This window comes from Cydia strobilella, chromosome Z, assembly GCF_947568885.1.
Source record: "Cydia strobilella chromosome Z, ilCydStro3.1, whole genome shotgun sequence".
Classification (NCBI taxonomy): Eukaryota; Metazoa; Arthropoda; class Insecta; order Lepidoptera; family Tortricidae; genus Cydia; species Cydia strobilella.
In genome coordinates, this window is record NC_086068.1 from 4,126,849 (window position 1) to 4,152,925 (window position 26,077).

General features: G+C 40.4%; 1 protein-coding gene across 1 annotated transcript; it reads right to left on the reverse strand.

Moving 5' to 3' along the window:
- Positions 1–1,639: 1,639 nt before the first annotated feature.
- LOC134754580 (pyruvate dehydrogenase phosphatase regulatory subunit, mitochondrial) lies at positions 1,640–26,055 on the reverse strand. Its single transcript, XM_063690897.1, has 17 exons — positions 25,665–26,055; positions 23,388–23,600; positions 22,680–22,843; positions 22,099–22,232; positions 21,184–21,286; positions 20,393–20,494; positions 19,609–19,781; positions 17,441–17,633; positions 13,590–13,739; positions 10,768–10,931; positions 9,828–9,976; positions 9,237–9,444; positions 8,121–8,210; positions 7,338–7,517; positions 5,867–6,067; positions 3,107–3,213; positions 1,640–2,457 (listed from the first exon to the last, which is right to left on the reverse strand). Exons 1-17 carry the CDS (start codon positions 25,910–25,912, stop codon positions 2,334–2,336), a joined length of 2,703 nt encoding a protein of 900 aa, XP_063546967.1. The 5' UTR covers positions 25,913–26,055; the 3' UTR covers positions 1,640–2,333.
- Between the last annotated feature and the right edge of the window lie 22 nt (positions 26,056–26,077).

Sequence of the window (26,077 nt, forward strand, 5' to 3'; positions counted from 1 at the left end):
TCGTGAATTTTTTGGTTATTATACTACTATTGAGAGCCGAGGAAGTTTGAACTAATAAACATCCCATGTAAATGTGTGGAATAGAGTGAATAAAAATAAAACAACAAATTGTATCTAAAATTTATTAATCACCTATTAAAATTACACTTACCTACTCATAATTGGCTTTTATTGCTTAATTTCAACTAATAACACAATTCCTAGTCCATAATAAGGCAAGATTGACGCTTGGCGTCGTTTATAAATAATTTATAAAATTTTATTACATACCTATATAAGATATCATCAATATCTTTTATAAACAGTTATATTATAATTACTTGATTGCTGAATTTGAAAACAAAAAGCGCTGATGGCCTAGCTGTAAGAGCGCGCAACTTTCAATCCGTAGGTCGCGGGTTCAAAGTTATGTACGAAAAGTGAAACTTTTATTATATCGCCCCAATTTTTTTAATCTGTCTATCAGCATGTCGCATTACATAATAACAGCATTAGTAAAATTCTACATTATTTCTAGTACTTAAAGTTCATAGCAATGAGGATATAATAAGATAGAGTGGTACTGTCATAGTAAATTTTGTAACCACTGTAAATTCACTGCCATCTATCGACATACTTTAAAACTAAAAATGAAGATTTAAAAAAATACGTTATAATGTATTTAAATATGGATAAATTATTTTTTTATTTGCATCAATTATTTTTATATGATTTTGACCCATGTTCTTTCACTGGTATGCGTTAAAATTATTAATAACAAACGAAACAGTCAACGCCCTCTATACGAGTGTAGGCCAAAACTAGTGGCGCCATCTGATCGAGAGTCAAATTTTCGTGATTTACGAGGCACGTTTTTTCCTTAGACTGTATCCATCTATTACGGAGTTATATCTATCTTTGTTCATAGTTTTTAAAATAAGCATACGACTTTTTGTTTTCGAACATCACGGAACGGATACAATACTTAATTCACAAAGGCTGATTTTTGCTTGTAATTTCATATAAAATGTTAAGCACAGTCGACCTTATTATAAATACGGTTATAATAAGTCAAACTCACTTTATCCGTCAAATTCTACGGTGAATGGCAAATAATGTCATAATAGGAAGTTAATGGTCACGTACGACTTTGTTTTCGAACATCACGGTCGTGTAGACATCTCGAGAAAGCCAGTGTAACATGACCGTGAGATCCGTAACAACCTCTGCGTTATCGGAGAGCTTACTTATACAGGTTTCTTTAGCTCTTGACTCGCGTATGATAAGTAAGCGATATTAAACTTTTCGACGCCGTGTCAAACACAAAAGCTGTCACTCGGACGCCACGTCACCGAAATGTCAAAACTGAAATTGAACTTTATGCACATGCACGTAGGTCTATGTTGCTCTGTGGTCTTTGACCGATTAACCGTCTCTGGCGTTGGACCTGCGGTGCCGATATATATCTGTCATTTGCGTCCAAAAGGTTAACTGATAGTTCCACTTGCATCGTTGTTTCATAAAACCACACAATCACTTTTTTTGGTATTAAGGTACTGATTTCTGTTCATTATTTTACAAATAATACAATTCTAATTCACTATTGATAATATAAATATCAAACCATTATTATATACATTTTAAATATTTACACAAATATTAACTGATATTGCCAAGTAATATATAAATACTAGCCTTCTCCGCTCTTAGTAAAGTTATTAAACACAATAACCATGTACATTATATACAAATACGGGTACATGTACACTATCTCGGAAACTTCGGAAATTTCTCACATCCTACGCGGAACGATTCAAATTAGGAACTTACCTTTTTAAAATTACAGTTCTTTTCTTTCTTCTGACAGTTTCCGACAAGTTTTAACAGCATACACTGAATAACTAGGGCCTGCTCAGGTCGTGTTTCCTGGTCGCCTGGTACAAGTACTACTTGTCCGGGTACATGGTGGGCAGGTTGGGGGAGTGCTTCACTGTATACTCTTACTAGGGCTGGTAGTGCCTGCCCAGGTGTTGCTCGTGTTTCCTGGTCGCCTGGTACAAGTACTACTTGTCCGGGTACATGGTGGGCAGTTTGGGGGAGTGCGTCACTGTATACTCGTACTAGGGCTAGTAGTGCCTGCCCAGGTGTTGCTCGTGTTTTCTGGTCGCCTGGTACAAGTACTACTTGTCCGGGTACATGGTGGGCAGGTTGGGGGAGTGCGTTACTGTATACTTGTACTAGGGCTGGAAGTGCCTGCCCAGGTGTTGCTCGTGTTTCCTGGTCGCCTGGTACAAGTACTACTTGTCCGGGTACATGGTGGGCAGGTTGGGAGAGTGCGTCACTGTATACTCGTACTAGGGCTGGTAGTGCCTGCCCAGGTGTTGCTCGTGTTTCCTGGTCGCCTGGTACACGTCGCGCTCCTTGTCAGGGTATTTGGTGGGCAGGTTGGGGGAGTGCAGATTCACTTTGGCTGCGTATCTGTGCGAACAACAGTTTTATAAGTATGTATATGACTTTTTTTGAGAAATTTTGTGACATTATTCAAAGACTAATTGAATTGAATTTTATATGAATGTTTTGATTAATTATTATCCCATAAAAACATTACATGTAAAAAGATGCAAGTCTCGCAACGCAGTTCTTCTACTCCAAAAAAGTTTTGAGATGTAATGTGAAACCAAGTCGGTTATTTTAGTCAGTGCCAGGGGGTGTTAAAACCGTAACAACATTAGATACCTTTATTTTTTTAATACATATAATGACTTTGCATTCGCATTATTTTTTTTTGGGACATTCTTACACAGATTGACTAAGTCCCACGGTAAGCCCAAGGAGGCTCGTGTTATAGGTACTCAGACAACGATATATATAATATATAAATACATTTAAAACACCCATGACTCAGGAACAAATATCTGTGCTCATCACACAAATAAATGCCCTTACCGGGATTCGAACCCAGGACCATCGGCTTCACAGGCGGGGTCACTACCAACTAGGCCAGACCAGTCGTCATAACGGGGTTTTTGAGGATTTTCTAGTCTCATCGCCCTTTTCCGATTTAGGTCAGTTTTAGGCTCGCGACGATTGTGTACAGTACAGGGGGCATTATACGAAGGTGTGTTACCTGATCCCGGCTATGTCCACTTCGTAATGTCCGCTGAGCACATAGTCGTGGGTGACGCGTTGCGCGACGCCATTCTCATCTAGATTCTTGACGAAGCCGAGACACACCTAAAGGCAAAGCGCTCGATTACGTAATTGTTTAAACCAACTCAACTATGGAGGACATAGACAATTGAGGTCACCACACAGGACGAGAGCCCTGGGCTATAACCGCGAAAATCGAAGTTCGCAAATTGCGGGCATTTTTCTCTGTCTCTCTAATTACGCCTTCATTGGAGTAAAAGAGAAAGATCCCCGCAAATTGCGAATTTCGGTTTTCGCGGTAGCCGTGCTGCGCACGCTCAATCAAGTTGCTACCCGGATTGATGTGTTCCATTGTTATGAGAATGACTTCATCGAAGTCACTTTTCACATCACCTATTCGAAAAGGGAACTTTTCTTCCCTGCTAGGAGGGATCAAAGTGGCACTTTTCTGTTCAAGGACATTTTGTTGCCAGTATGAAATATTGACACAAATACATATGAAATTAGTATGCATATAATCGATTACAATTTCTTTATAATCGATTACGTGCATACAATTTTCTAACTTAAATAATATTTTGTTGTAATTGTAAACAATAAATGTAATTAGCGTATTTTAAATTAATTAATAGCATATTTAAATTAAGTAAATTAATTAATTAGCGTAATATTTACAAAGAAACGTAAAAAACATTATTTTAATAATTTAATTTTTATTTTGACATTTTAGGTCTCCTTAAACACAACCATACTTGTCTATGCAATTTAAAAAGTTTATATTTAAAAAGTTTTGTACAAATATTTCACAAAGCATAATTATGCAGTTCTGTATTGAGTATAAATTTGTAAATACTTAGTTTAAATCAATAACTTTATAATAATAAATATAAGTGATATCAGTCTTCATAGTGTTCTTCCGAAGATTTGGTTCAAAAGGGTACTAATTTAGCTAATTTGTTACCAGAAAAATCTACAAAAATAATGCACTTGATTTTCATTGTATCATTTTAGGTGTTTGCTGCTGTCTTTGAAAAGATATTAGGTACATAATTATGAGCTGTAGGTACTTTTAATTTGTCAGTCCAGTCACGTCTGAAAATATCGATACGGACAAAGTGCCAGGAGTACGTACCTACCTATACTAAGGTCGTGTATACATATTTTTGGCACTTTGTCCGTATCGATCTTTGCTTAAAATAATAATGTTTTGAAACCTAATGTATGTATGTAATTTCTTCATAGGTGATGTGAAAAGCAGTATGTGTCACATGGTAGCAAAATTATTTTCACCTTGGGCGTTAACACTTGAATCCCTCACTACGCTCAGGATTCTATGTTAGAATCCCTAGCTACGCTCAGGATTCTATTATAGAATCCTTCGCTTCGTTTAGGATTCAATTGTACGCCCTCGCCGTAAATATGTCATTTTGCTCCCCACAATCTACTATTGTTTGTGTTATGTTATACTTAGAAATAGTTTTATAAACATTTTATTATGTCTCTAGTTTACATTTTGCTACACTATCGCATTGGGCAACTGTTATGATAGCTGTATCGTTATTATCAATAAATACAGTAAAATAAAAAATAAGTGTTCCAGTACAAATTTAGTATGGGAGCGTGACCGTTTATTTCAGTTGCGCACACAATCAGGGGTGGGAATCTCCTCGCTTCGGGCAAACTCGGCTCCGTTCGACCCAGCATTGCTCCGAGCAATTAAGGGTTGGCACAACTTCACGTCCCTTTGCGTGCACGACCACAGATAAGATAATGACAGTGTCGGCAGGCCTATGGAACTCTCCGCGCGAGCTCGGATTTATACCTACGACTCGCTTCCCGCCAGCGGTACTAAAGCTAGCCAGTTGGTTGCCACACGCGCTCACGCACGCACGTCACCGCGCGCTATGCCAAAGTAATGTCTTCGTAACGAACAAATAACACAGCTTGTAGTGGGGATGGATGCAGAAACAACAAAACAAATAAAAAATATCGTTTTTTTTCCTTTTTCGACAGATGAGGAAAAGTAAGTAGACATTCTCAATATAGGTACTTACACCTACTGTTATTATTTTTAAGATAGTTACAAGCTACGTAGGTACTATTAAATTGTTTTAAATATATAGGTAATGTTTTATACGACACATTTATAGTTAGATATCTACCTAAGACACCTAAGTGTTTGAAAGAAGCGTCGGCAACCCTAGCGTTGTATCGGCGCGCGCGGTGCGGGAAGCGGCCGCGCGTTGAAGTTGAAGGTCACTCCATTGTATTTTTGTGTAGGTATCAAAACGGTAGGTATTTGCGTTTTCTTTGAGATATAAGTATCTCTAAGAACAAATTAAATTATTTTCTATGAAAATATTTTAATTTGTGGTTTTCCAAGTAGACACACTACTATTTAAACTATAAACTGAAATAAATATCATATACGAAGGAAAAAATGACCAAAGCCTCCAGTGTCCAGAGCTGGAAACGAACCAGCGTACCCCGTTTACCCGGACAGGTGCCTGAACCGCTCGGCTATCCGGCCACGGATCGAAATTTCCAAGTATATGACAATTCCCGAAGGCTTGTGGCGCCCCCTGGCCATCTCTAAGGTAGAACAGTATGGTTCCAGCTCCGGACACTGGAGGCTTTGGGCATTTTTTCCTTCGTATATGATATTTATTTCAGTTTATAGATAAGTATCTGTTCGTAAGAACTATTATATAATCTGTGGTGTCAGTAACAGTTGTACCTGTTTCTTGAAGGTGAAGCCGTGGCTGGTGGTGGTGGTGGAGCCGCACTGCACGCCGTCGCGGTAGATGGGCTCGCCGCCCCAGCACCACGGGTCCAGCTCGTGCTCGTGGTCCGTCAGTAACAGCTGAACGTATTGCCGACGGATGCCCTCGGAGCGTTGGCGCTCCAGCGCCGCGCGACCGATGAACGGGATGTCTTTCTGTGTTCGAAAATGTACAGTCGCCATCAGATATATCGGAGCGGCCAAGGTGCTCACAAATATCTGAACACGCCTCTATTGTCAAGGCGTTAGAGCACCTCGGCCGCTCCGATATATCTGATGGCGACTGTACAATGGCGTTGGCAACTGTCAAAGGTTTGCAGAGATGCCACCATCATAGCTTGCCCCATTTTCTATGAGTTTTGTCTTAAAGGGCTGGCATCCATGGCATTAAAAAAACAGGCAACAGACAGGGCAAGCTGTGCTGGCGCCATCTGCTAAACACTTCGACCGGCCAACCCCATTTGAGGATTTCTTGCAGTAATATCGTAGTCTAGGAATAGGTACAAAGGTTAAAACACGGAACTACGTAACCCCGTTTACATTGAACGAGAAGAATTGGCGCTGTCGGCTTAAGTAGCAGCAGTAGGGTGACACTGGACCTTTCGGGCGCTCTCGGCTCCGTTCGGCTCAGCGTTACAACAAGCATTTATTAGGGTTGGAAAAATTTACGTTCAATTGCGTCACAGCCGCGTAGTAGCCGTGGCTCATTCCTCACTTTATTATTTTTAAAATTTCTCTTTTAAAAATACCCTCAAAAATTACCATCATTTAACTATTTTTTAATTAACCTGGAATTTGACACGCCAAGTCCTCCCGCACTCCAAAGGCGTGGTGGTAGTGTGCAGGTCTTGGCCCCAGAACGCGAAGAACTTCTCCACTCGGAGCGCGCGCGACGCGTAATAGCCTTGGCTTATTCCTCTTTATTATTTTTTAAATTACTCTTTTAAAAATACCCTCAAAAATTACCATCATTAAACTACTTTTTAATTCACCTGGAATTTGACGCGCCATGCCCACTCATATTAATATGTCTTATAAAATCAGTTTTTTTTTTAATGTCCCCCTCAAACGTCTTACTTAAACAAAAGGGCTATTCTCGTAATATACCTGGAATTTGACACGCCAAGTCCTCCCGCACTCCAAAGGCGTGGTGGTAGTGTCCAGGTCTTGGCCCCAGAACGCGAAGAACTTCTCCACTCGGAGCGCGCGCGACGCGTAATAGCCTTGGCTTATTCCTCTTTATTATTTTTTAAATTACTCTTTTAAAAATACCCTCTAAAATTACCATCATTAAACTACTTTTTAATTCACCTGGAATTTGACGCGCCATGCCCACTCATATTAATATGTCTTATAAAATCAGTTTTTTTTTTAATGTCCCCCTCAAACGTCTTACTTAAACAAAAGGGCTATTCTCGTAATATACCTGGAATTTGACACGCCAAGTCCTCCCGCACTCCAAAGGCGTGGTGGTAGTGTCCAGGTCTTGTCCCCAGAATGCGAAGAACTTCTCCACGCGTAGCGCGCGCGACGCGTAGTAGCCGACGTGACTTATGCCATACTTGGCGCCGGCCGCCATGATGCGTTGATAGACGTGCAGCGCGAACTGAAAAAAACCGGCCAAGTGCGAGTCGGACTCGCGCACGAAGGGTTCCGTACCATTACGTAAAAAACGACAAAAAAATCACGTTTGTTGTATGGGAGCCCCCCTTAAATATTCATTTTATTCTGTTTTTAGTATTCGTTGTTATAGCGGCAACAGAAATACACCATCTGTGAAAATTTCAACTGTCTAGCTATCACGGTTCATGAGATACAGCCTGGTGACAGACGGACAGACAGACGGACAGCGGAGTCTTAGTAATAGGGTCCCGTTTTTACCCTTTGGGTACGGAACCCTAAAAAGTATGTGGATGTTAGACAAGGCTAAAAAATAAGTGCATTCCCGTTAACAGGGAGGTTTTGGGATTATACTGAGCAACTTTTACTATGGGACCAACCCCGACATGGCGAAAAAAAAGTACTGTAATGTAAAAATGTGTGTGAAGGACAATGTACAAAAAATACCATTAGTAAAAAAAGTAAAATTTTGAGTTAGCCCCTTCTCAAAGTCGATGATATTTTTTATCTCTTTCTTAGATATAGGAATATCTGAAAAACTTTATAAAATTCGTACGTACGTCATCAAGTCTCATACAGTTTAACTTACCTCGTTAGGTATGTAGAGTACGTAGCCAAGTTCGCCGGTGTGAGTCAGATTCATGGCTCTGATGCCGTTCGCCAGACCCACGTCTAATTCCTGAAAACAAACAAACAAATTATTTATTCGTCGATCATATGTGTACACAACATGATATTGCATATGACGGTAAAAAAGAAAAAAATGTTCCACTATGTCGTACCCAAGGGCATACGAAATTCAGTATTGTTTGCTAATAGCAATTAGCATGCACCATGCACTAAATTAATATTTACAATTAGTGTGTGTGTCAAACAAGAAATTTACTTAAATGTCCAGTAATATTACTTAAAAATAATATAAAAATTATAACAAGTTTTTTATCATTATATCACATTTTCCATTCAAGAATAATTACATATAAAATACATGTTTTCAATTAAAAATTCATTACAGGAGTAGAAAGCCCTCTTAACCAAAAATGCCTTAACAGAAACGTTTTTTTATAATAGTTATAAAATAACATTCTCTTTGCCAGGGAGGTTTTGGGATTATACTGAGCAACTTTTACTATGGGACCACAACCACGAAATCGCGAAAAGAAAATTTACTCCCCATTGAAAATGGACCAGCCAAAATGTATGAAACAGTCAAATTTTCGCGATTTCGTGGTTGGTCCCATAGTAAAAGTTGCTCAGTATAATCCCAAAACCTCCCTGGCAACGGGAATGCACAATTTTTTTAGCCACCCTGTATAATTCGAAGTTCTACCGTAAATTAATTTTTTTCACGCCATGATTCACATTTAATATACGGTAGATGACGCAAATACCACGATTTGTATTGAAACCAATCGTGCCGACATTTTCATACAAAATTTACGCATAATATAATTTTAAAATTACTTATCTGTGATAGGAAATATGTTCTTGCCTTTGGGTGCTCGCAATTTTTGGGCTGTTGCAGTTAATTATCATGCAACAAAGCATTTTTTTAAGTTTTCACGGACGTCCGGCTGCAACAACTGACGCGCGTGGACTGTAAAGAGCGACGGTCAACCTCGACGCTTGGTCGGGGTTTCGGACACGCGAAGTAGATGCATTTGCGTATGGTATATTTATTTCTGTGGGCATCATAAAATCCCACCTTAAAGGTGAAGAACGGGAAGTTGCTCGGCGACAGATCCGTGTCCGTGAGCTCGGACATGAGGTTCCTAGTGAAGGGACCCATGACGCAGATGGCGGTGTACATCGGCGTCACGTCGGAGAGCGTCACGGAGCCGTCGCGGGGCAGGTGACGCTTTATCCACACCTTGCAGCGGGTTTGTTGGATCGTCGGGGCGATCATCATGTAGCTGGAAATAAATCAAGGGTGACTTTATGTCAAGCAAAGATAGATATAACTCCGTAATAGATGGATATAGTCTAAGGAAAAAACGTGCCTCGAAAATCAAGAAAATTTGATTCTCGAACAGGTGGCGCCTCTACCTTTGGCCTACTCTCGGATAGATGGCGCTGACGGTTTCTAATTATTATGCAACGAAGCTTTTTTTAAGTTTTCACGGACGTCCGGCTGCAACAACTGACGCGCGTGGACTGTAAAGAGCGGCGGTCAACCTCGACGCTTGGTCGGGGTTCGGACACGCCAAGTAGATGCATTTGCGTCTTCTACGGTATATTTATGTCTGTGGTTTCACGTAATATTCCCTATTGTAAGTGTTAATGTGAAAACACTCACTGGTTGTCCGATATCCTGGCTAGGCTGCAATCGTTCTCGTAACCGCCCCTGTCGTTCTGCATGCCCGTGTGTATGATGGAGCCGACAGGCACGTCCACGTCATTGGAGCACAGGTATTGGAGCAGATCGACGACCTCGCGACCTTTAGACTGTCGGAGAAATCGTAAGTGTTTATGTCGATGATGCACATGAGCGTCAAATCTATTAAAGCTTTTTTTCAACTCATTCACACATTGCAAGATGTGAATATATACACTACTGCTCAAAACTGTTTAGGCACTCGTAATTTTTTCCATATATACAAAATCAACTTTTAGAATTATACCGCTAAGTCGCAGTCGGGTAACAGTTTTTTGTGGCGTTTACTTTTTTAATTTAACAGACATATCGAGCTTCAAAATGATGTGCAGAATATTCGTGTACATTGCCTATTTACCAAATGGCAAGTGTAAAAAAGTCCATAAATCGTTTTCCAGTAATCGTTTTATTTTGTATGAACTAGTACAAAGGATTTTTTAAATCGTTGCATAAAGTAAACTCGAAATTTTAAAGGATGTCTTTTGCAACAATTTGTGGCTCAATATATTAACTTAAATAAAAAATTCAATCCAACATGTATGAGAGTCATTTGCCTGCGATCGAACAGTATGATTTTGAAAATAGTTTTTGTATACAATTGTATGGTGCAAATTGCGGGTGCCTAAATACTTTTGAGCGGTACTGTAGTTCATTTTGTATTAAACTCATTTTAAAAAGGAAATACTTAAATACATAAACCGGCAGTTTTCCTGACTTTTGCGCACCGTCCCCCGGCCGTGGGGAGACCATTGATGGGGGGGGGGGGGGGACTCGCCGCTCCTATAGGGAGAACCCACTCCGGCGTTTCATCCTCTTTGCCGTTTGTGAGGGCGCCATGAGATCGAGTAGTGTGTCATATTACCTGCAGGTCTATCTTCGTGAAGGAGGAGTAATCCGCGAGGCCCACGGCCCCTCTACAGGCCCAGTACTCGCGCTGCACTGTGTCAAACCAATGCGGTTTACCGAACGTCATAGTGTGGGCGATCTTGAACGGACGAGGCCTAAGCGTGTCGTCGGGTGATTTTTCTGCGGAATGTAATATGTAAGAATTTTAGCAATGTTATTTTGTTATCATCATAGTTTTTATTAAAATACAATTTGTAATGACTCGCTCATTGAAGATGCTCCTCGTTATGGAGCGAAACATGTCGAGCAATCATCGACTTTATAAACGTGAGTGATCCGGTTTAATATATTTATATGACTTGTACAAATGTCGTTATTAACTGAATGATGATTACAGAGAAGATATAAAGAATAATGTGCATGTAATATACAGTGTAGTATTAAAAAATATTCAGATAAAACACGATCTTAGTTAGTCAATAAAATTCAGCGAGAACAGCTTACTTACAGTCAATCTAACATTAAAAAATTTCACACTTACAAATTTATCAGACAAGTTTTAATTTAATTCAAGAAATAATAGTCATTTGTGTTGTTTAGTCCCTCGTACCGTGTAATATTGATACCCGAGCGTAGCGAGTGGTTCAAAAAGTGGAATCCTGTGCGTTGCGATGGTTTCAAGGCACAAGGCTTAAACAAACTTTGCTACCGAATGAAACACAAAAAATTCCACCACGCCAACTCGAGGAAAACACTAATACAGTAAAACATCACACATTAAATTCAAAAGTAAATGAACACTTACGATTGTTTATTCAAAATCATCATTTAAAAGTCAACTTCGTGCCAAGATGAGGAAATAACTCAAAATTAGCATCAAGTTTGAGGACGGAATGAAACTTTCTCCGTTTTTTTTAAGAATAGATTTTTTAAGAGTCCCTGGCAAGCTCGGCCGAATTGCACCTTCCCATACAAACGTAGTTCCGCTCTCATTTTAAAACTACGTATTGGATTGTAATGGAACTTTGCACGTACAATGACATGAGGTATATCTAGGTCTGAAATTAGTTTATTTAGCTCCAGTTTATAAAACAAACGAAATAGAGCTAACAAGTTTTGTATGAAAAACTTAAATTCGCTGTATTTATATAACTATGGTATCTGAAGCTACATAAACTAATAACAGACATAGATATACCTCATGTCATTGTATGTGCAAAGTTATTTACAATCCAACACGTAGTTTTAAAATGAGAGCGGAACTACGTTTGTATGGCGAACCGAGCTTGCCGGAGACCCTTAAGAGCTGGTGTGGTGAAAATAAATATGTATAATCCATACTAATATTATAAATACGAAAGTCTGTCTGTCTGTCTTTCTGTCTGTGTGTTGCCTCTTCACGCTTAAACCGCTGAATCGATTTAGATGACATTTGGCATAGAGATAGGTTGAGTCTCTGAGAAGGACATACGATAGTTTTTATCCCGAAAATCATCCCTTAAGAAAGTAAAAAGCGGGTTGGAATTGAGATAATTAATGAAGTGCCTGCTAATTTGTGTGCATAATATGCTCAAATTGAATTATTGCTATGAGAATTTTTCCAGGCGCTATACTTACTTTAGCTGCTGTTACTAAGTCCACGCAGTCGAAGCCGCGGGCAAAAGCTAGTTAATAATAATTCTTCGGATCGCCGTCGCTTCAGTAGAGTATAAGCTGCACCGAGCGTCCGATGTCACGAATTTAGCACGAAGGCACGGCCTAGTATCGCGAGATCGGACACGCCGTGCGAGCCGTTTCTTCACCGCCTTTTGAGTTTCAAGTCTTCCAGTATGTGTCTAATTTTTAGTTTAACAGCGTAAAGCCAGGAAACTAGAAAGGGACAAAAGATGTGGCGCGGCGCGAAACTTGCGACGGAAGATATATCCGCTCGCAGCCCACGAGTTGGCCGATTACGGCCCCGTTGTCATAGATGCTGACTCTTAAGAGCCCGTTATCGATTTTAGTCGCAAAAATGTAAAATTGATAGATTTATTCGGTGAAATTGTACACCTTTTGATACGTAATAGAAATAACAAGTACTGGTTTCCATTAGCACGTCTTCTCATCTTGCCGTTTTACAGATATTTTTTTTGAAAACAGACTCACTAAATTAGTAACGATTTTATTTTTCTGATGGACGTTTAGGTAAAGCACTGATTTTGTCGGTTTTATTTGTAAATTTCGTAAAGTTTAGACAGCTAAAAATGGTAATTTTGTATTACACATAACCTGTACTCCACCTTTTACAGACTATATTTTTATTATTATGACTTTGAAGTAGTGTAAATTAAAGTTAGACGAAATAAATTTTCTCCAGAAATTACTTCAAAACAAGTGACAATTTCTCTGAGAAGCGTCTTAATTTCAACGTAATTTTGATACTTAAACAATCTACAACATTTGCTGAAACTGATCTTTATACATCATTTTGTATAATTTACCACCATAAATTTTGATGAATTTTTAAAAACTGCCCCTTCATATATCACCGGTGACGCACGCTCGCGACCTCATTATTAAAAGGCAAGATGAGAAGACGTGCTAATAGAAACCAATACTTGTTATTTAGATATTACATAACAAAAGGTGTACAATTTCAACGACTAAATCTATCAATTTTACATTTTGCTCTAATATCGTTACCGGGCTCTTAACCTTAAATGCATGATTTTTTATTTTTGGAACCCATTTTATTTTTTTACTGTTGAATCTGTGAGCCGTCCAATGCTTTGTATACATTTGGCAACAATATGCGTTTAAGGGTTAAAAGCTTGTAGGAGTAATACGGTTCACACTCACCGACGGGCTCGAACCACGTGGGCCTCTCGTAGCCCATGACTTGGCCGAACACGGCCCCGTTGTCACGTAGTGTGGGGAATATGGGGGACATGCGCAGATTTCGACCGGTTTGAAATTCGTAGAACGGGTACGGTAGGCCGTAATGGACCCCTGTGAAAACATAGCTGTTTTAATTGTATAATTATACTGTTAAATAGATAGAAAAACAGAAGAGATACAAATTTAGTTTTTGGCAAAAAATTCATTTTTGGTACAAGCTCTTATCGCTGACTGTACTTTTTTTCCACATGCAACTAATACTCATCGAGACAATTCTAAAAACCCCAAACACAATTAGGTTGCGTTGTTTTATCACAGAGTTCCTATGACCACCTCCTGTCTTCATCAGATCAGCTCGATGGTACCATAATATTGCAAACTATTTTAACCGGGAAGATGGTTAAATTAGTTACCTTAGATTCCAATACATAGTTAGTTACATACAGGTCGACCTAATAAAAGCGTGTTAAAAACAATATTGTTATAATAGTAATGAATAATTGGCATATTTCTAATAAAATTGCCATTATAATGTCTGAATAGAATAGAAGTGTCGTGGGGATGTGAAGGGATGCATTGTAAACGACCAGAGTGATCACAACTTTGAAATCAAGTGTCGAATGAGGGCTATCGTTTTTTTGCTCACCAGTTGGCGCCTCTGTTGATGGTGGTCCAAAAGACTATGGATGGTATAGAAAGGATGCCAATCTCTTATGGCAGAATTGTTGCAAAAGTAACCGCTTTCAGCTTTAAATAATAGTTCCTAATCTCTCCGGTGGCGCTAGTTAGGCTCTGGGACATGAGTATAACATGAACCATATAAGGCAACAAATAACCCGACCAAATTACGTAGGTTGTTTTTGGTAGTATTTCGGTGTATGGTGGCGCCGCCTAATTACTGTTTTTTGATGGACACTTTTCATACATAGAGATTTGGCTCCTTTATATAGTCTCCATGCAAAAGACTATAGAACAGCTGTCAGTCATTGAAGTGACAAATGACATTTGACATTTCGAACTATGGAAAAGACCACCATCTACACTAGCGCCCCTAGCGGCGAATTCATACGCGTTAGCCCTCATTGAACAGGCGCGTAACGCTTTCATGAAGCTCAGACATCTTCTCTGCAACCGTTCGTTGAGGATTTTTACTAGGGTGCGTTTAGCACGGTGCTATGTTTTCTCGGTTCTTCTGTATGGAGTAGAATCGTGGACACTGACCAAGAATATGTGTAAACGCTTGGAGGCTTTCGAAATGTGTGTGTACAGAAGAATTCTGAAAATATCATGGACGGATAGAGTAACTAACGAAAGAGTGCTGCAGTTAGTAAATAAAGAGTTCGAGGTTTTAAAGATATTCAAAAAACGCAAGTACTTTGGTCATATCATAGAGTAACTTATACTAGAGCGGTACTGTCATAGTAAATTTTGTAACCCCAGTAAATTCACTGCCATCTATCGACACACTTTAAAACTAAAAATAAATATTTATAAAAATACGATAAAATGTATTTAAATATGGATAAATGATTTTTTTTTATTTGCATTAATTATTTTTATGATTTTGACCCATGTTCTTTCACTGATATGCTTTAAAATTATAAATAACAAACGAAACCGTCAACGCCCTCTATACGAGTGTAGGCCAAAACTAGTGGCGCCCTCTGATCGAGAATCAAATTTTCGTGATTTTCGAGGCACGTTTTTTCCTTAGACTGTATCCATCTATTACGGAGTTATATCTATCTTTGGTCATATCATGCGAAACGAGAAATATGAACTCCTTCAACTCATTATCCAAGGAAAGATCCAAGGTAAAAGATCATCCGGACGAAGACGTAACTCATGGCTCAAAGATCTCCGAACATGGTTCAAACAGAGCACACGCTCATTATTCCGCGCGGCTGCGTCTAAAGCAGGGACCGGACAACCCTTTCCGCGATAAAACCCTTTCAATGGGCGACACTTAAACACGGCTATCACATTGAAAGACTTTCCCTTTGGAACTGCAAGCCCATTCATACCCTTACCTTTGACTAACCCTTACCGAAAAGCTAACCAAAAATAAGGCTAGCTCTTAATAAGGGTTACCCTTATCTTTAAGCGCTTTTTATAAAGGTTTCCCTTTGCGAGAAAGAGACAGGATTGGTATATATCTACTGTAGTGTATGAAAAGGAAAGAAAATACGTGCCTAGTCAAAGAACGCCGCCGTCGCCGCCGACGATCGCTCGGATTCGAAGTAATGTGTGCTTTATGAACAAGGTAGACGACTTAAATTAGCACGCTTATATGCTAAAAGGGAAGCCCTTTATAAGGCTAACCCTTATAAGCAATATGCAAGGTGTTGGTGAGCGGATGATAAGAGTTTTGTAAGGGTATTTGGGCTACCGATTACTCAAATGTGGTAGCTTTATATAAGGGTTTTTAAAAGCAAAACAAAGGGTTTCGTCTGGCAAAGGGTATGGTGAGTTAAGCCTTCTGCAATACCCTTATAAAACCCCGATAAGGGATAGCGGGCCGGTCCCTGGTCTAAAGTTCGTATAGCCCTCATGATATATATTAATACAGCCCGGCAACTTGAACATGTCATGCTCGCTTAAAAGTCTTTGCTTACGGTGGCGTCGTTGATCGGGTCGCCACTTTACCGAATGAAGGTTGAGGGAGACGATGGCTGAGATACGCGTCATACTCGTGAACGGGTGCTGTTTGTGGAGACCGGTCTGTTTAAGTTTACACGGGTTTCATTTTACCTATGTAACTTTACTTTTGAGTGGCATTAACGTGAGGCACTTCATTCGGTTCTTGTCTGTTTGTCTGATTTAATATCTTGTCTTTTTATTAATTATATAACAATTCAAGTCTTGGAGACCCTTTACATCTCTGGATAATTTGATGATCTTTTTTTTATTACATACATTTAATCTCTGACACCTAGAGACTTTTACATCTCTTAAACAATTTTAGTACTTCTGTTATTTGTATAGTTTTTATTATTATTATTTTCTTGTGTAATTTAACATTTATATTTATGTAATTATTTTTTGTAATTTTGGGTTAATTTTATTGTTTGTAAAAATTGACATGTAAAAGTGTCCTTGTGGCCTATTTGCTGAATAAATGTTTGATGTTTGATAGCCGACCTCCGGTAGGAGATGGCACTGGAAGAAGAAGAAGGGATGTGAAGGTGTGGTGAGTGTTAGTGTGTATGTGTAGTATTAACAAATACAGCAGTAGTAAATGTCCTACCATATGATGAGATATTCATGCATATACAGACTAAATCCGGTAATCTGCAACCAAGTACCCGTACCCGTAATTCCTAAAATTTGTTTATTTAAAAGGTGTTTTTTGTAATTAAACTCGAGTGTTTTTTTTTAAGGCATCTTAATGATGGGGGGATATTATTTCAGCAAATAGGAAAATAGGAATCTCTGACTGAACAAATTAGCTAGGCACTAGCTATTTAACTAACTTAATTCTCTTCATAATAGTTTAATAGTCTTTATCCTAACCAAGCATAGACTTCATTGGCACTTGTTAGAGGATTTCTGTAACTATCTTCCTGTGTCATTCTCCACTGCCTTACTGCTATGACCAATAGAATAAAGTATCAGAAATAGTATTTTCAAGTATGAACTGAGGCACCTCCTCTTAATCCGGTCCCTCAGGAAGCGCTTGTTGTTGTGCAGACCCAAGAACCAGTTGATATCGAGCTCGTGCATGTCGTAGCGCGTGTAGCCGTCCGTGAGTTGTTCTACGGTCGCCTCGGCTACGCCGTAGCGTGTAGACAAGTATATAAGTATGAACTGACCAGGCACCTCTTTGACCCGGTCCCTCAGGAAGCGCTTGTTGTTGTGCAGACCCAAGAACCGGTTGATATCGAGCTCGTGCATGTCGTAGCGCGTGTAGCCGTCCGTGAGTTGTTCTACGGTCGCCTCGGCTACGCCGCCGGCCGCTGATATGCCTACGGTCTTCATGCCGGCCGCTACATGGTAATTGAACATCTGTGGGAGCAAACATTTTAAGGCTGAATTTGACCCATTAGTACCAATCGCTTCGACTTCGAATCGGTAGCAGGTTAATGCTTTTTCAATAATAGCCCTTTCTACATATCTTGTTAAAAGTGAAATTTCTGGTTGAAGAAATGTCACTTATGACACTGACAGATCGGTATCGTATCGCTGCGACATCTTATAAGCATTGTTCGAATACGGCCGTTAGTCTTAAACATTAGTGATTTTTAGGGTTCCGTATCCAAAGGGTAAAAAGAGGACCCTATTACTAAGACTTCGCTGTCCGTCTGTCACCAGGCTGTATCTCATGAACCGTGATAGGTAGACAGTTGAAATTTTCAGATGAAGATGTATTTCTGTTGACGCTATAACAACAAATACAAAAAAAAGAAAATAAATATTGAAGTGGGGCTCCCAAACAACAAACGTGATTTTTTTGCCGTTGTTTGCGTAATGATACGAAACTCTTCGTGCGGCCGGTTTTTATCTACACTATTGATTTTTACAAAATGGGAGAACCACAGAAGTTCCACAGATTCTTCTGCATCTTCTAATCTTCTTGTATCATCTTCAGGTCGCTGACAGCGCCCGCGGAACGTTCGATGTCACGAATTTAGCGCACGGACACGGCCAAGCTCCGCGAGATCGAACGAGCCGAAAGCGCTGAGTTTCCAAGCTCTTCCAAGTCCCTCATACCCGTTAAAGGTTTCTGTTTCCAGGTCTGTATCTGTCTAAAGATCCACAAGAAAAAAAAAGAAGAAGAGTGTGGGGTCTGACTTCAGGGATTCCGGGTCTTGATTACTGTCTGAAGATATTTTCAGGGGTTTGGTCTTGATTAGCTAGTTTGAAGATACTGGTCTTGAACTAAAAATCGCCCATCTATCTATGTATAAAACACTCACCTCGGGCGCCTCGTTGCAGTCCGTTGCACAGCTTGTGGCATTGCGCTTGCGCAAGGTTCGGGGAGCGGCGCAGCAACTGTTGCAGCAACAGTTACAGCAACTTACCTCGGGCGCCTCGCCGACGATCCACTTGCAGTCTGGCGAGAAGGCTTCCAGTCCGTTGCACAGCTTGTGGAATTGCGCTTGCGCAAGGTTCGGGGAGCGGCGCAGCAACTGTTGCAGCAACAGTTACAGCAACTTACCTCGGGCGCCTCGCCGACGATCCACTTGCAGTCTGGCGAGAAGGCTTCCAGTCCGTTGCACAGCTTGTGGAATTGCGCTTGCGCAAGGTTCGGGGAGCGGCGCAGCAACTGTTGCAGCAACAGTTACAGCAACTTACCTCGGGCGCCTCGCCGACGATCCACTTGCAGTCTGGCGAGAAGGCTTCCAGTCCGTTGCACAGCTTGTGGAATTGCGCTTGCGCAAGGTTCGGGGAGCGGCGCAGCAACTGTTGCAGCAACAGTTACAGCAACTTACCTCGGGCGCCTCGCCGACGATCCACTTGCAGTCTGGCGAGAAGGCTTCCAGTCCGTTGCACAGCTTGTGGAATTGCGCTTGCGCAAGGTTCGGGGAGCGGCGCAGCAACTGTTGCAGCAACAGTTACAGCAACTTACCTCGGGCGCCTCGCCGACGATCCACTTGCAGTCTGGCGAGAAGGCTTCCAGTCCGTTGCACAGCTTGTGGAATTGCGCTTGCGCAAGGTTCGGGGAGCGGCGCAGCAACTGTTGCAGCAACAGTTACAGCAACTTACCTCGGGCGCCTCGCCGACGATCCACTTGCAGTCTGGCGAGAAGGCTTCCAGTCCGTTGCACAGCTTGTGGAATTGCGCTTGCGCAAGGTTCGGGGAGCGGCGCAGCAACTGTTGCAGCAACAGTTACAGCAACTTACCTCGGGCGCCTCGCCGACGATCCACTTGCAGTCTGGCGAGAAGGCTTCCAGTCCGTTGCACAGCTTGTGGAATTGCGCTTGCGCAAGGTTCGGGGAGCGGCGCAGCAACTGTTGCAGCAACAGTTACAGCAACTTACCTCGGGCGCCTCGCCGACGATCCACTTGCAGTCTGGCGAGAAGGCTTCCAGTCCGTTGCACAGCTTGTGGAATTGCGCTTGAGCGAGGCTCGGGGCGCGACGCAGCAACTGTTGCAGCAACACGTGGAAGTGGTCCCAGTCTTCTTGGACGCATCTTTGGGCCGCCGTGTCAACTAAAACAAATACATCGATTGCCGTTTTGAACAAACTTCACCATTAATGATGAAATTTTAAATGTCTCAAATGAAGTAAGATTTGTTACACGTTTCATAATACGAAGGGAGGTACAAATATTCGCGGAATGAAGTATTTGCAAATTAAATAAATCAATAGAAGTATTATTTTAAGCGACCATTTTTCTACTCATTGTAATTTTAGTCGGTTACGTGTGGGAACGATTAAAACGCGGGGACGTTTGAAACGTTTCAATCGTCCCCAATTACGTTGTTTCTACCCAGACCCACATAAAATGTTTTACTTCAAGGACCAATATTATTTACAAACAGCACTCCATCACTTTTTAATGGCAGTTAATATACTCCATAATTTCCATCCAAAACATCAAAAGAATTCAAGTAGTCAAAATACATAAGTAAAAAAAAATAAACGAAAACATATGTGGTATTTTCTATAAAAAGGGACCTTATTGTCGATAGCGCTTACGCCATTATTAACGATGCTCCGATATCAATACAATGCCGCGCGAAGCTGTGCGGCGTAAGCGCCATCGACAATAAGGTCCCTTTTAATAGAAAATGCCCCATATGCGAGCACAGGTCCTTACTTTCTTCCTCGTTGACAGGCTTCGCGACAGGTTCAAACCCGCCCGCTAGAATGCAACCGTCCCTCTCCCTCAAATATATGTAGCCGTCCGGGTCTCGTACCACTGAGGAAATAACATTTCATCTCAACTACAACAATTCATAAAATTAGTGATCAACATCAGTTGGAAGAGTAATCCTTTGTTCTTAGGGTTCCGTGCCCAAAGGGTGAAAACGGGACCCTATTACTAAGATTCCACGACAGAAATAAATATACTATAGAATACGCAAATGAATCTACTTCGCGTATCCGAACCCCGACCAAGCGTCGAGGTTGACCGTCGCTCTTTACAGTCCACGCGCGTCAGTTGTTGCAGCCGGACATCCGTGAAAACTTAAAAAATGCTTCGTTGCATGATAATTAACTGCAACAGCCCAAAGATTGCGAGCACCCAAAGGCAAGAACATATTTCCTATCACAGATAAGTAATTTTAAAATTATATTATGCGTAAATGATGTATGAAAAAGTCGGCACGCTTGGTTTCAATACAAATCGTTGTATTTGCGTCATCTAGCGTATATATTAAATCTGTGGACTCCACTGTCCGTCTGTCTGTCACCAGGCTGTATCTCGGTGTTGCCGCTATAACAACAAATATTAAAAACAAAATAATATAAATATTTAAGTGGGGTGAGCATATACAACAAACGTGATTTTTATGCCGTTTTTTTGCGTAATGGTAAAACTTCATGCGCGATTCCGACTCGCACTTGGTCGGTTTTTAACGAAACATAAAAAAAAATTAGTATTACCTGGTGTCATAGGATCGAGTCCATCAATCGGCTTCGTGTGCAGATAATAATGCTCGCACGGCAGTAGAGGCACCTTCACTTGGGGCTTCGCTAGCTGACCCACCTTTTAATTTAAAAAAAAAACATTTACAAAGGCCGGCGGAATGTTCCCGATTTCAATTTCTAATAAATTTTGAACTCAGTGCGCCCTCGCCTCTTGATCTAATGAGGCGTATCGTACATATAACAGATGAGGTAGTGCGTGCCGCGTGCAACTCATTTTATGGTAGAATGCGTAGTTATACAGGTTAAAGGAGAACAATTTGAGCTAATGAATTAATTTTGGAAATATAGAGTATGCTTAAAATAAGTTTTTTGGCAAAAATTTCATTTTTGGTGCAAGCTTTTATCGCTGACTGTACTTTTTTTCCACAGGCAACTAATACTAATGGAGACAATTCTAAAAACACCAAACATTGTCTTCATCATCAGATCAGCTTGATGGTACCATAATATTACATTGTCACCCGACTTACATGCATATGCAAATTTTCAGTTTCATCGGAAACCGGGAAGATGGTTAAATTTCCATCATGAAGTTCCAGTTCATATCTTCCGGCTCCATCATCAGATCAGTTCGACAGTACCATATTATTGTATTGTCATTAGAACTACATACAGCTGCCAATTTTCATGACGCCACGATCCTTGGAAGACGGTTAAATTAGTACCTTAGATTCCATTACATAGTTACATACAAGTCGACCATTAGGTCGCCGCGGAAAAGCGTGTTAATAAAAACAAGTTTAATATTGAAATTTGAAATTTTGTTTTAATTTTATGGCTTGACCCTTATTGAGCTTTCTGTGGGACTTAAGTCAATTTGTGTAATAATGTCTAATTATATCTATGTATCTATATTTATTTATAACTCACCTGCCTCGCCCAGAAGCCTGCGCAGTTGACGAAGTGTTCGCACTGAATGGACCCATGGCTGGTGTCTACGCCCGCCACTCGGTCGTCTTTGGAGTGCACGGCGGTTATAGAGCAGTTCTCCATTACGCCTACACCTGAGGACATTCGTTACTTATTCCAAATAATGTCAAGTTCTAAGCCGTGGATAGTCTGTCATTTACACTACCGCTCAAAAGTATTTAGACACCCGCAATTTTCACCATACAATTGTATACAAAAATGGTTTTCAAAATCATACTGTTCGATCGCAGGCTAATGACTCTATTACATGTTGGATTGAATTTTTATTTAGGTAAATATATTGAGCCTCAAATTGTTGCCTCAAAAGTTAACAATACATTAAAAAACACCTCTATGAAAAAACCATTACATGAGACCAATTTATCTCACAAACTAAAAAAAAAAGTTATACCGTAAAAACATGGAGGTGATACATTGGCCGGTACTATATGTAGCGAAAAGCGAATACGAACAGAGAACCGAACAGAAAATTTCTTCCAAGTTCACCCCCCTTCCCCTTTCAAGACTTCATCACCACTTACCCTTGGCTACAGCCTCTCTCATAAGCGCCATGCAAACGAGATGAGGGTCCGCTACGCCGTCGCCAGGTATCCAAAGGCCGCCCAAGATGTCTTCTACGTTCAGGAGGGGGCAGAGCTCCCGGCAGCGAGCGGAGGAGACTAGCTCGCAAGGGATGCCCCATGAACTGTATGATAAATTTTGTAATTGTAAAGTTGTTTAAGAAAACCGGCCAAGTGTGAGTCGGTCTATCTGTCTGCGGTGCGGTTTTTTTTTTAAGTGAGAGCTAGTTGCGGTGGATCGTTTAAACAGTTTGAAGAGTGCGAGCTCCTATCCAAAATGATGCATGGCATTTAGGCATAAAATGGATTTTCTTGGCACATAGCGTAGGGCGTTATTAAACTTTTGATTTGTTTTTCGCAATGTCAATCAAGTCAAGTCAATTTGTCTTTCATAGTGGCACAGAATAAATAATAGTATAATAAATAATTGTACAGAAAGGGAACTTCCTACAAAACCGAGGTTTGACAGCGGTTCAGGGTCATGCTATCCCTTTCGGCTATTTAGGGTTGTCAAAATTCAAGTCATAATCTTATCTGTGGTCATGCACGCAAAGGGACGTCAAGTTGTGCCAACCCTGATAATTGCTCGGAGCAATGCTGAGCCGAACGACGCCGAGTTTGCCCGAAGCGAGGAGTTCGGCACCCCTGATAGTGGGTATATTTACGTACACGGACTGACTCTTCATCCTCCTATACACCGTCATACGATCCCTATTCCTCGCCAGCAGCAGGGACCCGCACTGCTTCCATCCCGTGTTCCGTCCAGCTGCCTCCAACTCCTCAAGGAGTTTGATGGAGGACTGCGCCAGATTGACCTGAGCGAGGGACGGTTTGAAAGCACCGATGAGCCCAGAGGAGTGCCAGCGGCTGCCGGCGCCGACCCTGTGATGATAAATACAAATAGTTTATCCCTACTTCATATTATAACATTTATAAAAGCAAAAGTAACTCTTCGTTTCTATCTGTTACCTTCACGCTTAAACTGCTTTATACAGGGTGGCTAAAAAATAAGTGCATTCCCGTTGTCAGGGAGGTTTCGGGATTATACTGAGCAACTTTATTCCTATGGGACCAACCACGAAATCGCGAAAAAAAAATTTACCCATGTGACGTCACAATCAAATTACCTACTCTTAAAGGGGCCCACTGACTATCAGTCCGCCGGACGATATTGGCCTGTCAGTTCTTCGGAACTGTCAAATTTTTGTTCTAACTGACAGACCGATAACGTCCGGTGGACTGATAGTCAGTGGGCCCCTTAATAGTTTTATACGAGTTTTAAAATAGAAATTATGTCTAAAAAAAATAACTGCTGTCTACGTTTCTTTATTAATCTTCTGCTGCTTTATTTCATGCATGGTGTAAAATATTTTTACCATGCGTCAAATACCATTACCATTAGAGTCAAATACCCTATTGTAATTTAGTATTTAGTCTATTATTTCTAATCAAAGCTTTACATCTCAACTCATGTCATCCAAAAAACAACAAACTTCTCTATAAGACCATCTTCGACTTGGTGTACTCGTGGTCCATCATTTGGACTTTTTTGTTGATTTTTAACCAAATACTTGGTTTTGTTTGTTTGCTTGTGGCTCTAAATGATAGTGCCGCCCATGACAAACCAAGTAGTCGGTCAAAAACCAACAACAAAGTTCGAATGATGGACTACTAGTACACTCTGAGACGAAGATTGTCTTATAGAAAAAAATATTTTCCGTTACCTCTTGACACAGCACTTTATAGGGCATAGTTAGATATTATATAGAGATCTGGCTATTTTAGTCCTAGGAAGGAAAATAAAGGTGCAGGCAGAAGCTATTACCTATTTTAAAAAATCTAGTTATTTACTAAATTAATACAATGACAACGTAAAAGTCGCAAAGGCAAAAACACGCAAAATTATAGAAATTGCAAAGATTCAGCAATGCAATGTACAGTCAAGGGCATAAATATATATACATTACCAGGCTAAAAAAATATGTGTATGCTCTTACACCTTAGACAATAAAGTCGTGTTCCCATATTTTTGAGCCATTTGTCTGGATCAATATTTTTACCTTTTATGCAATAACATAAACTATGTAGTAAAAATAATAGAAATTAAATACAAATCATACATGAAAAAATCTTTGGTGACCACTTCAGTAGGGGGGGGGGAAGGGGTTCAAGCTGCCCCTCCCCTCCCCCAATCTCCACCCCTTACATCCGCACAAAAGCATTTGAGTCCCAAACCAAAATCCTAGTTCTGCCACTGCGATAAAATAGTATGAAAGTCTGATCATAGAAAAATATTTTATAAAATTTAAGTAAACAAGAGTAAGAGAAATAATTATTAATGTTGACAGATAAATAAATACCATATCAAACTACCCATCATTGATTCAAAAGGACCCTCAATACAGAAATAAAATTGTTTAAATCAATTAAAGTCATTGAGAGCTTAATAAAATATTCTTCCAAAGTAATTTCTTTATCTGTCATAAGTTTAAAATCTTAATTAAGTAAATGAAAATAAAACCAAACGAATCAATACTAAAATTACAAATCTACCTTCATATCCACAGGTGCTTAAGATTTCTTTGTATTGATTCATCTATTTTCACTGCTATTGCACTTTTGCACAACAGGCCAGCATTTTGCTCAAACTGTCTAAAGCATTGAAAGGAAGTCTCAGAAGGTGACAAGAAGCAAATTCCTTAACTATGCAATTGTTAATGCAACTACGAAACCGACCATCTATCGCCAGATGCACAACTGTCACTACCTATCGAATTGGCATAAAAAAATCAATGAACAATTATCATATCACCCATTTACGACACATTTGGCAGCACTAGCTATAAAAGTATTCTAAATATGCAAAAAAATCACTCTCAAACGGCAAATAAGGCTTAAGCGGCAGATTTTTACGTTACAATAGTTAATTTATTCAAAAACGCTTACTTCTCTTTTTCGATAAGTATAGTCTTGTCGCCCCAGCCTCTTTTCGCCAGGTGGTACGCCACCGCCGCCCCCATCACTCCCCCGCCGCATATCACCACCTTCGCCTCCGACGGCAGCTTCTCCAAGCACCCGGCCAGCTTCTCTTCATGATCCAGGGCATCTAAGCGACTCGAAAACTGACGGTGCCCCGCGCCGAATAGGCTTATGCACCGCGAAACTTCGCGCCTGTGCACCCGTCTTATCAACATTTTCACCGGTTATCACCTCAAAATGAAAATCAAAAGATCTTTCCGGAAAAACTTCATTGGATATAAAACTTAAAATGTCTAAAAATAATATGCAGAGAATCAACACGAAGAAAAAGGAATTTTGTTTTGACAATTGGGCGGTTGTGTTGCCAGACGAAATATTTC